The 12,980-nt window shown below is 39.8% G+C and overlaps 1 protein-coding gene across 1 annotated transcript in view; it reads left to right on the top strand.

The window, feature by feature from the left end:
- Positions 1-11,403, top strand: part of LAMB1 (laminin subunit beta 1) — a 78,625-nt gene extending 67,222 nt beyond the window's left edge. The window contains exons 28-34 of the mRNA XM_055420783.2: positions 396-599; positions 1,155-1,299; positions 4,907-5,114; positions 5,566-5,707; positions 8,527-8,703; positions 10,735-10,894; positions 11,099-11,403. Of these exons, the coding sequence (XP_055276758.2) occupies positions 396-599; positions 1,155-1,299; positions 4,907-5,114; positions 5,566-5,707; positions 8,527-8,703; positions 10,735-10,894; positions 11,099-11,235 (1,173 nt within the window). The 3' untranslated portion in view covers positions 11,236-11,403. The remainder of the gene's footprint in view (positions 1-395; positions 600-1,154; positions 1,300-4,906; positions 5,115-5,565; positions 5,708-8,526; positions 8,704-10,734; positions 10,895-11,098) is intronic.
- Positions 11,404-12,980: the final 1,577 nt, after the last annotated feature.

Here is a 12,980-nt window from a genome sequence, read left to right as displayed (position 1 = left end):
TGGGTCTTTTATATCACCCTTTTTACCAGAACAGTTAACAGGCTGCTAGGTCTAAAGAAGGTTCTCGATACCATTTTTTCTTTCAGTAAATTCAACCAGTTAGGAAAAAGGGGACACATTCTTTGGCTTTCGTATCAGCAGACTTCAGCTTGATGGAGCAGAGCCCCCACGTATGGTACTGAAAGCATTGATGCCGGGTTAAATCACTCTCTCCTTGGAAGGAAGCAAGCTGGCTTATCCCTAAGCTCTTTGCTCCTCCTCTATCCTAAACACTTTTCCAAGCACCCTTGCCGAGGACCACCTACACACTCTCTTGGGCCACCCAGGCCCTGCAGAGCTGTTGGCTACCTCGGACTCACTCTGCACCCCGTGCTTGTTCCTTGGCTTTATTGCAGACGTGTGGAACGCCTCCAGGGGCCTCCTGTTCCGAGACTGAATGTGGCGGCCCAAACTGCAGAACTGACGAAGGAGAAAAGCAGTGTGGCGGGCCTGGCTGTGGCGGGCTGGTCACTGCAGCACACAGCGCCTGGCAGAAAGCCATGGACTTTGACCGAGATGTCCTGAGCGCCCTAGCTGAGGTGGAACAGCTCTCCAAGATGGTAATTCAGTGGATGGCCTATTTTTGTTTGCTTTCAGTTATAGAGAACCTGAAAGGGAGAAATCAATATCAAATGCTGAATAAGAAAATGTGAAAGTTTTTGTGAGATCAGGGAGATGAGGTTTTATTCATAGGTGGGCTAAGAATTTGCTTATTTCTCATTATGATAATTTGAAATATCCATGTTAATAACCATGGGTCCAGGGTTATGAATACATCCAGCTTTTATTTCAATTGAGCTTTTATTCTTCTGAAGTGACATGAAGTATTAACTTCATGTTAACTGAAGTATGTATGTTGGAACCCGAGAAAAAGACTAAAGAACATCTTACAGGTCAAAAAACTGGGGGAAAAAATTGTATATGCTAGCCCTAGCTATGTAAGGAATTGATACACTGATTACTTTGTCTACACAGTAGTATGGTTGAATGGGAGATGTTTCTAAAACCCATGATTCCAAATACTTAGTTTTTCGTCATCATCTTCTGGACCATTTGTAGTATTCTCGTCTGTTTGAGTGACATTGTTCCATGGGTATTTCATTCCCCATATATAGGTCTCTGAAGCAAAACTGAGGGCTGATGAGGCAAAACAAAATGCTCAAGATGTTCTGTTGAAAACCAATGCTACCAAAGAAAAAGTGGACAGGAGCAATGAGGATCTGAGAAATCTGATCAAGCAAATCAGGAACTTTTTGACCCGTAAGGAATTTTTTCGTTTTACTTTTAGACATTCCTTACTATCTTGGAATATAAAACAATTTTTTAAGAGTGCTGGAGAGGCCATAATTCAAATCTGCAACTTTGATAAAATCAACTTCTTGCAGGGGATAAAATACTTCCAAATTTTAAAGTATTTCCATATTAAGAAACATTTTCATTTCTTAACATTTATGTACCTGTATATAAATAATCTCATTTATGCAGACATAAGACATACTTGATGTGATACCCAAGTAGTAAGTCAAGAAGTCAAACATGTACTATGAGAATTGAATTTGGAACTTCTGTTAGAGAATACATGTCATTAGAACCTTAATTATAAGGATTTTTTTTGCCATTGTCCCCAAAGCTTTGTAATCCTATTGTTTTCAGGATATTTTATTTATGGTTAGATAGCTCTGTACCTTAAGCATTCTGTACAGAAACAGAAAATCTCCAGGATTTGTGGTCCAGCTCTTAAGTGTTGCTGGTCACAGTTTGAGTTCCATCAATCAGTGAGGATGGTTGTGGTCACAAGTTAAAACTCTCAACTGAAATGAACGTAATCAAAACAGAGAATTATTTTATAATACATAATAAGTTCAGTAGTAGCTCCATTATTCTGGAATCCATGCCTTTCTCATCTTTCTGCTCTGTCATTTTAATTAAGCATATCAACTCTTCTCAGGTTCGCTCCTCCTCATTACAAGGTGGCTGCCAAAGCTCCACAAAGACACAATAATAGCTTATGGAAAAAGAGAACACCTATTTCTTTATTGTATCACTTTTAAATAGAGAAAGTCTTTTCCATAAATCCCATATAGTAATGGGATTCAGTTCAGTTCAGTTCAGTCGCTCAGTCGTGTCCAACTCTTTGCAACCCCATGAATCACAGCACGCCAGTCCTCCCTGTCCATCACCAACTCCCAGAGTTCACTCAAACTCATGTCCACAGAGTCGGTGATGCCATCCAGCCATCTCATTCTCTGTCGTCCCCTTCTCCTCCCGCCCCCAATCCTTCCCAGCATGAGTCTTTTCCAGTGACTCAACTCATCACATGAGGTGGCCAAAGTATTGCAGTTTCAGCTTTAGCATCCGTCCTTCCAATGAACACCCAGGATTGATCTCCTTTAGAGTGGACTGGTTGGATCTCCTTGCAGTCCAAGGGACTCTCAAGAGTCTTCTCCAGCACCACAGTTCAAAAGCATCAATTCTTCGGCGATCAGCCTTCTTCACAGTCCAACTCACATCCATACACGACCACTGGAAAAACCATAGCCTTGACTAGATGGACCTTGGTTGGCAAAGTAATGTCTCTGCTTTTTAATATACTATCAAGGTTGGTCATAACTTTCCTTCCAAGGAGTAAGCGTCTTTTAATTTCATGGCTGCAATCAGCATCCGCAGTGATTTTGTAGCCCAAAAAAACAAAAGTCTGACACTGTTTCTACTGTTTCTCCATCTATTTCCCATGAAGTGATGGGACCAGATGCCATGATCTTTGTTTTCTGAATGTTGAGCTTCAAGCCAACCTTTTCACTCTCCTCTTTCACTTTCATCAAGAGGCTTTTGAGTTCCTCTTCACTTTCTGCCATAAGGGTGGTGTCATCTGCTATCTGAGGTTCTTTCTTGATATTTCTCCCAGCAATCCTGATTCCAGCTTGTGCTTCATCCAGCCCAGTGTTCCTCATGATGTACTCTGCATATAAGTTAAATAAGCAGGGTGACAATATACAACCTTGATGTACTCCTTTTTCTATTTGGAACCAGTCTGTTGTTCCATGTCCACTTCTAACTGTTGCTTCCTGACCTGCACACAGGTTTCTCAAGAGGCAGGTCAGGTGGTCTGGTATTCCCATCTCTCTCAGAATGTTCCACAGTTGATTGTGATCCACACAGTCAAAGGCTTTGGCATAGTCGATGAAGCAGAAATAGATGTCTTTCTGGAACTCTCTTGCTTTCTCCATGATCCAGCGGATGTTGGTGATTTGATCTCTGGTTCCTCTGCCTTTTCTAAAACCTGCTGAACATCTGGGAGTTCACGGTTTACATATTGCTGAAGCCTGGCTTGGAGAATTTTGAGCATGAGTTTACTAGCATGTGAGATAAGTGCAATTGTGCGGTAGTTTGAGCATTCTTTGGCATTGGAATGAAGACTGACCTTTTCCAGTCCTGTGGCCACGTCTGAGTTTTCCAAATTTGCTGGCATATTGAGTGCAGCACTTTCACAGCATCATCTTTCAGGATTTGAAATAGCTCAACTGGAATTCCATCACCTCCACTAGCTTTGTTTGTAGTGATGCTTTCTAAGGCCCCCTTGACTTCACATTCCAAGATGTCTGGCTCTAGGTCATTGATCACACCATCGTGATTATCTTGGTCATGAAGATCTTTTTTGTATAGTTCTTCTGTGTATTCTTGCCACCTCTTCTTAATATCTTCTGCTTGTTAGGTCCATACCATTTTTGTCCTTTATCGTGCCCATCTTTGCATGAAATGTACCCTTGGCAACTCTGGGATTACTGCAGGCTAATCAGTATTTAACTCTGAGCTGATAAGCTTACCTTAACTTACTGGTTGGTACCTGAACAAAATCAGTATTCTGTTAGTAAGGAAAAAGGAAGAATAAGTAAGTAAGGAGCCAACAGTATTTGTTAAGAATATCTTATGGAATATTCTGTGATGGTCATCATTCAATCATGTATTTCCCTGGGCTTTATAGTTTTAATATTCTATCAGTTTAAAAAAAAAAGCTTAAAAATCAGTGACATACTTAGAATTTAAACTCCAGTATTTTTTCATCTCTTTTCACACTTAACATTTGAAACTCCCTGAAGACAACTATATTGACTCTCTTCCTTCTCTGACTGGATTCTCTAATTTCCTGAATCCAGATAATTTATTAGGGATTTCAACACTTACATCTGCATATACAGCAGTAGTAGTCTTTCAACTGAAAGTTTTCATTGCCTTTTAGGATCAAGTTCCAGCTTTTTACCTTTGCCTGTAGAGTTTTCTGGAGAAGGCACTGGCGCCCCACTCCAGTACTCTTGCCTGGAAAATCCCATGGACGGAGAGGCCTGGTAGGCTGCAGTCCATGGGGTCGCTAAGAGTCAGACACGACTGAGCAACTTGACTTTCACTTTTCACTTTCAAGCATTGGAGAAGGAAATGGCAACCCACTCCAGTGTTCTCGCCTGGAGAATCCCAGGGATGGGGTCGCAGAGTCGGACATGACTGAAGCGACTTAGCAGCAGCAGCAGTAGAGTTTTCTACAATCTGAACCATTCACTTCACTCAGCTTCCACGTAACATGCTCTGCCCTTCCTGTCTCTCCATCCAGAGATGTTCTTTCTTCTCTCAAACCCTCTCATCCTTCAACACCCTCCAGAGTCTTCCCTGACAACCCCAGCTTGTCACCAACTCCAGTAGTATGCACTGTCTGCATTACTTTTCCTGTGTGTAGGTCTCATCTCCCCAACTCAAATTAAAAACCCTTAAATAGGAAGTACCTTTGCTTGGTATAATCCCACCAGGCTGAACATACTGTAGCAGATGACCAATATGGTTGAAAGAGTGAACCATCTTTGCTTTTTACTTTTAACAGAAGATAGTGCTGATCTAGACAGCATTGAAGCAGTTGCTAACGAAGTCTTGAAAATGGAAATGCCTAGCACTCCACAGCAATTACAGAACTTGACAGAAGATATTCGTCAACGGGTTGAAAGCCTTTCTCAAGTAGAGGTTATTCTACAGCAAAGTGCGGCTGACATTGCCAGAGCTGAGATGTTGTTAGAAGAAGCCCAAAAAGCCAGGTATCTGAGCACAGTATTATATGCCATTTAGCGGAGCTCATTTTGTGTATCTAGCATGGAGTAACCAGTACTCTTGCCTGGAAAATCCCATGGACGGAGGAGCCTGGCAGGCTGCAGTCCACGGGATCGCTAAGAGTCGGACACGACTGAGCGACTTCACTTTCACTTTCATGTATTGGAAAAGGAAATGGCAACCCACTCCAGTGTTCTTGCCTGGAGAATCTCAGGGATGGGGGAACCTGGTGGCCTGCCATCTATGGGGTCGCACAGAGTCGGACATGACTGAAGTGACTTAGCAGCAGCAGCATGGAGTAAAGTCTTTTCTTTCATTAGTGACATTTCTCACTGAGTGACCAGTGGGAGTCTGTGTCACTTCAGGAAAGCTGGTCTCTAAAAGAAGACCAAGGACTTTTTTCTTGTTCACATGTATCACTCTGTTCTTTTTACTCAGCAAAAGTGCAACAGATGTTAAAGTCACTGCAGACATGGTAAGGGAAGCTCTGGAAGAAGCAGAAAAGGCCCAGATTGCAGCAGAGAAGGCAATTAAACAAGCAGACGAAGACATCCAGGGAACCCAGAACCTGCTCACTTCGGTAGGAGACTGCAGTCATTGTTGTGTATGGCAGAAAACATACTAATACATACATTTGTCAGAAAAGAAGCACATCTGACAGTTACCTATGAAAATTCTTACAGCTGAACATCAAAGGAGTCCTTTAATAAATCTGAACTACTCCCTTAGCACAGATGCTAAAAGTCTTGTTTTCTAGGGGAAAAAAGGAGCCTGCAAACAAATATCAAACCCCCTTTCATTTGCATCCCCACAAAAAGCCTTAAGATAATAAGAGTTTCCAGTTCCTTCAAGGAATAAGATTCTATTTAGTATGAAACATACTATTAATATTCAGTTTTAGAACATCTCTAGATGGAGACACAGGATGGGCAGAGTAAGCTTTTGCAGCCCAAAAGCAACTACATAGTTAAGACTAGATTTATGAGGTGATCATTCACAAAAAACTTTACTATAGTTTTGAAAACCACTGGAAAGCAATGAATTAAATTGTCTGCTTCTAATACCTAATTTTAGATGAACCTGATAGAGCTCTTACTTCCCAGATGGCTCAGTGGTAAAGAATCCACCTACCAATGCAGGAAACATGGGTTCAATTCCTGGGTCAGGAATATCCTCTGGAGAATGAAATGGCAACACCCTCCAGTATTCTTGCCTAGAAAATCCCATGGACAGAAGAGCCTGGCAGGCTACAGTCCATGGGGTTGCAAGTGAGTCAGACATGACTTAACAACTAAATAACAACAGAGCTCTTACAGCTAGACAGTTTGTTTTATGCAGAATGCATGGGAAACTTACACGCAAGATACCCTTGCTGTTGTTGCTGCTGCTAAGTCGCTTCAGTTGTGTCCAACTCTGTGCGACCCCATAGACGGCAGCCCACCAGGCTCCCCCATCCCTGGGATTCTCCAGGCAGGAACACCTATGGACGGAGGAGCCTGGTGGGCTGCAGTCCATGGGGTCGCTAAGAGTCGGACACAACTGAGGAAAAGACCTGTAGAGTCTACCAAATATTAAAGACATTCACTAAAAAAAGAATTATTCACATGGATTTAGTGCTGTAGTCTAAAAACTTAAAACTCTGAAATTAGATGCTTATCTTACTTGCTTCCAATCCCCCTTCTCAAGACAACAACCCATCATATTTGAAACCTGGGAGATGGTTTTTCAATCTGCTTTCCCTACCATTAGTTAATATAAGCCCATTACTCTCAGTAAAATGAAGCCAGACAGTTCCTCAGCCACTTTAAGTTTTGAGTATTATATATAAGGCCCTTTCTTCAGGCTACTTAATCAAATTTAGAAACATCATATTTCCCCAGCAATCTGTGCTCTAACCCTCTGCTTTATCTCTAGGTGTTTCAATCTTGTCAGTGTGCTGTTAACATGTAAATGAACTTTAAGTGACTTTCAGAAAATGACTATTTTGAAAAGCAAAATGGAAACTATTAATCAAACTGTAGATGAGATATTTGGCTTGATGATGCAATTTATTTAAAGATGAAACCTTGGAGGGTAGGAAGTGTTTCAGGTAAACAGTAAGAAAGAGAAGCTCTAAACCATACTAATGAAAGCTTGACACAAACTATTCACTTACTGAAGTGTTATCTTCTAAGAATACTCCCTAAGAATTGTTTCCTAATTAATAGGTGAACTCTCAGATGAAGAATCATTTGGTTTGAAATAGTCACAACTTTGAGCACATGTGTATACTGATCCACTAGTTACGACATTATTCTTCAGAACAGAACCATCCTTGAAGATCATTTTTAAGAAAAATTAGGTGCTCAATGAAACTGGTTCTTCTGTCTTGGGTCAGGTTTACTTTGGCTATCTTTAAAAAAAAATCAGTATTTATTGATTATACTTTGAAAAGAGATCAAACATGGACCCTCCCCAGTTGCCCAGATGAGATACTTTTTCCCTAAATAATTCTTGAGTACTTACAGCTTCCAGTTGTAACTTTCCCAGGTCTATGCCACGTCACAATCCTATAGTAACTTTTCATAGTTTTAACATTCCTGGTTTCCAGGTCTTTCTTCATTAATTAGCTGAAAACACTCAAATTAACCTTGCAGATAGCTCCCAAAGTGGTTTAATCTCCACTAGTAGAGCTTAACATTTACAGCTGATAGAAAAAAAACTAAAATTGACTGGAAGTTACAGTTTCCCCACCCACATTAATTTAGAAAGTTATGTGGCTATCCCTTTGCTCACATCAGCTTCCTTGTGAATACCATTTTGCCAGAGTGTCCTTGGCTAAACACACCTTGCTGCTGCTAAGTCACTTCAGTCGTGTCTGACTCTGTGTGACCCCATAGACAGCAGCCCACCAGGCTCCCCCATCCCTGGGATTCTCCAGGCAAGAACACTGGAGTGGGTTGCCATTTCCTTCTCCAATGTGTGAAAGTGAAGTCGCTCAGTCGTGTCAGACTCTTTGCGACCCCATGGACTGCAGCCTATCAGGCTCCTCCGTCCATGGGATTTTCTAGACAAGAGTACTGGAGCGGCTTGCCATTGCCTTCTCCGAAAGACACCTTGCAGGTGTCCTTAAAATGCTTTCTTGACACATCAAACTGCCTGGGAGTGGTTCAGTAAGAAAAAATTTACATAAATTTCAGCCTAGACAGTCAGAGTACTGAAAGAATAAAATATATGAGATGTAGCAGAGACTATTTTGAAGTGGGGCACTTTATATCAGCTTTCTTGAATTTTTTAGTATTACTTCTAGAGCAATGGCACAGCAGCCTTTTAAATCTTCCTCTACACTTGAATTCATAGCACTTAATACCACTTCCTAAATTAATGGTTTGCTGAATTTAATCCATTATATACTTTCAGATAGAGTCTGAAACAGCAGCTTCTGAGGAAACTTTGTTCAATGCCTCCCAGCGCATCAGCGAGCTAGAAAGGAATGTGGAAGAACTTAAGCGGAAAGCTGCCCAGAATTCTGGGGAGGCAGAATATATTGAAAAAGTAGTATACACTGTGAAACAAAGTGCAGAAGATGTTAAGAAGGTAAGTAAAGCTTTGTTACTGCACAGCTGTGTGGACAAGGGAGCAACTGCTCTCCTCCAGGCCTTCCTTGGAATGGACTTAACATGGTTATTCATCAGAAACATCTTGGGTGACCTGTTTTGAAACAGCAATCTTTAAAGACAAAGATGGAAAAGAATGGGAGTGGATAGAAAATATCCATACACGAGATGTAGGCCCTCAAATCCAAACTTGGGTAAGGGTTTAGAAAAATGAAATTAATTTAACAAGCATATTGAACTTGTATTTCAATTAGGAAGAGCTTTATGTCAAACATAAAGCTGGCCATTTGAGAAATCTTTACAAGCAGGGTAGAAAATGCTTAAAGAATCCGTAACAGACAACAGTTAGTAGGGAACCATATCTCACCTCTTCTGTGCTCATTTGGAATTAACCACCTCTTCCTTCTCACTGGAAAGTACTATATTTTGCAGAGAAAAGTCTCAAGCCCCAATTTTTCACTAGAAGCCAAGTAATCACTGAAACACATTTAATTTTTAAATTTGTGTCAGTAAATATTTATCACTAAAGAAACCTTTTTAAACTTTTCAGGGGAGTGCTGAAACTCTTAAATGAATAGTAGGAAGCTATAAACTGAATGAAATCAAGACCTTTCCTAGAAGCTGCTATAGTTTTTAGGCATTACATACAGGTAACTTCCCTATAGCTTGAGTTTGGGAAAGAGAACATTAAGTTCACTGCCACATCTTTTTCATTGTGGGCTAGTTTCCTGCAGGTCTAAGAACATAAATCAGCCAAGGAGTCATATTACAGGACATTCTGCATAAATATGAAACTTGATTACAAATAAACAGTAAAATCTTGACAGTGAAATTCTTCTATAAATAGCTATTTTTTGAACAGTGTTCCTAAAAAGAATGACTAAAATCTTGCCCTTCTTTTTGTTGAATCTGCCTTTTCCCTCTGGTTTCCTGGTATCAAGTCACTATCAACCCTAGTCAACTTTCCTCCCACTTTTTTCTGATGTCTAAATATTTGGATCTTGGCACACCTACCTTTGAGAAAATCTATTTCTCTAACTCTCCTTCCATGAATTTCTCCTACAGCACCTCCAATAAAACAAAAAACCAGTCCCCCAGGGACTTACAGCAACTCCACCATGTCTTTGACATCTTTTCATTTTAAAAAATCATGTCAGAAACAAAACTCGGTCATTTGTGGAGATATGGACGGACCCAGAGAGTAAAGTCAGAAAGAGGAAAAAGAACATTGTACATTAACACATAGACGTAGAATCTGGAAAAACTGATATAGACAATCTTATTTACAAAGCAGAGAGACACAGATATAGAGAACAAACATGGATACCAAGGGGGAATGGGGAGATTGGGGGTGACCTGACATATATATACTATTGATACTATGTGTAAAATAGATAAGTAATGAGAACCTGGGCTTTCCTGGTGGCTCAGAGGTTAAAGCGTCTGCCTCCAATGTGGGAGACCCGGGTTCGATCCCTGGGTCGGGAAGATCCCCTGGAGAAGGAGATGGTAACCCACTCCAGTATTCTTGCCTGGAGGATCCCATGGATGGAGAAGCCTGGTAGGCTACAGTCCACGGGGTCGCAAAGAGTCAGACACAACTGAGCGACGGAACAGAACGGAATGAGAACCTGCTGTATAGCAAAGGGAACTCTACTCAGTGCTCTGTGATGACATAAATGGAAAAGAAATCCAAAAACGGGATATATACATGCATATAGATAATTCACTTTGTTGTACAATAAAAACACAACACTGTAAAGCAACTATACTCCAATAATAACCAAAAAATATATAAAATAATAATAAAAAATTATGTCAATGTTATATCTAATTATACCATTTCAAATTAATGTTTTCAGTTACTTACTATTGTGTAGCTTGAAACCTGAGTACCCTTTAATTCAGAATGCTAGCTATGCAAGTTAGCATCTACATGATCTAAGACTGCCACAATTATATTACTGACACTAACATTATTACCTTTTTCTACCAAAATGTCGATCTGCAGACTCTGGACAATGAACTTGATGAAAAGTACAAGAAAGTAGAAAATTTAATTGCCAAGAAAACCGAAGAGTCAGCAGATGCCAGAAGGAAAGCAGAAATGTTACAAAATGAAGCAAAAACACTTTTGGCTCAAGCAAACAGCAAACTGCAACTTCTGAAAGGTAGATTTTTTTAACTTATTTTCTTAGAGTTTATTTAAAAGGTAAAGTACCATTCACTCTGTCTCAAGTACTTCAGTTCAGTTCAGTCGCTCAGTCGTGTCCGACTCTCCGTGACCCCATGAATCACTATAAAAGAGGATCAGTCTTTGATTTTGAGATCACCATAGTATAACTGCTCAGACCTTTTATTTTTATCTCCCACAGATTTAGAAAGAAAATATGAGGACAATCAAAAATATTTAGAAGATAAAGCTCAAGAATTAGTAAGACTGGAAGGAGAAGTTCGTTCACTCCTAAAGGATATAAGCCAGAAAGTTGCTGTTTATAGCACCTGCTTGTAACAAAGGAAGGGGAGCTGTAAGTAAAAGATGGCTAAGGTGACCAAAGCAAAATCATTACCTTTTAAAAACTGACTTAATGATCTTCAAAATAAAACTCAACCTATTTAATGTTTTTAATCACCACATTTTGTATGGAGTTAAATAAAGTACAAAGCTTTTTTATAAATATATATTGAGTATATTTTTCCTGATTTAGTATTCATGAATTCCTTTAACAAAAAAGGCTATTTTCGCTGTAAAGATGCATTTATAAGCTCACTGATTGTCTCCATGGAGATGCTAATTTCTGTTATGTCTGTAGGCCAGTATCACTCATCTGTTTGGGTCAATATCCTCCACAAATCCACCCCCAAAATCACCTCCCAGTTGGATTCCCAGATAGAAATCAGAAAGGAAGGAAGTTCCCTGAGCTACCCTCACTATTTCAGGGGCTGCTCAGTTGATCCAAATCAACTGTAAGTATTCCTTACTCTAGAAAAGAGAACAAAAAAGCAGCAACTTTTAGGGAAGTTTTGAAACTAGAAAGGCATGAAAGTAGAAATCAAGCACAGAAAAAGCATCAAGAAAAAAACAACTGCATGCAGACTAAACAACATGCTACTAAAAAACCAACAGGTCAAAGAGGAAATCCAAAAGGAAATTTAGAAATACCTCAAGACAAATGACAACCAAAAAAAAACCTTAAAAATCTATGGGATGCAATAAATGCAGTTCTAGAAGTTCTCAGTGATACAGGCCTTCTTTAAGAAACAAGAAAAATCACAAAAAAAACTTAACCCACAACCTAAAAGAATTAGAACAAACAAAACCTAGTCAGCAGAAGGAAGGAGACAGTATAAAGAAATCACCTCTAATACCACAGATTTACATGCTGAGAACTATGAAATATTAATAAAGGAAATTAAAGATGATTCAAAACATGGAAAAATATCCCAAGCTCTTGGACTGGGAGAATTAATGTTAAAATGGCAATAGTATCCAAAGCAATTTCAGATTTAATGTGATCTCTATCAAGATTTCCAAAGAATAGCAAGGAGAGATAAGAAAGCCTTCCTCGGTGATCAATGCAAAGAAATAGAGGAAAACAATGGAATGGGAAAGACTATAGAGATCTCTTCAAGAAAATTAGAGACACCAACACCAAGGGAACATTTCATGCACAGATGGGCACAATAAAGGACAGAAATGGTATGGGCCTAACAGAAGCAGAAAGTGGCAAGAATACACAGAAGACCTATAAAAAAAAAAAAACTTCATGACCCAGATAAACACGATGGTGTTATTCCTCATCTACAGTCAGACATCCTGGAATGCAAAGTCAAGTGGGCCTTAGGAAGCATCACTACAAACAAAGCTAGTGGAGGTGATGGAATTCCAGTTAAGCTATTTCAAATCTTAAAAGATGATGCTGTGAAAATGCTGCACCCAATATGCCAGCAAATCTGGAAAACTCAGCAGTGGCCAAGGGACTGGAAAAGGTCAGTTTTCATTCCAATCCCAAAGAAAGGCAATGTCAACGAATGCTCAAACTACCACACAATTGCATTCATTTCACACGCTAGCAAAGATGCTCAAAATTCTCCAAGCCAGACTTGAATAGTACATGAACCATGAACTTCCAGATGTTCAAGCTGGATTTAGAAAGGGCAGAGGAACCACAGATCAAATTGCAATATCCACTGGATCACAGAAAAAGCAGGAGAGTTCCAGAAAAACATCTACTTCTGCTTTACTGACTACACCCA

Source organism: Moschus berezovskii, chromosome 3 (genome assembly GCF_049115385.1).
Source record: "Moschus berezovskii isolate FMDL1 chromosome 3, NW_MosBer_1.0, whole genome shotgun sequence".
NCBI lineage: Eukaryota > Metazoa > Chordata > Mammalia > Artiodactyla > Moschidae > Moschus > Moschus berezovskii.
Note: the sequence above shows the minus strand (reverse complement) of the source record. Positions and strands in the feature narration are given on the sequence as shown.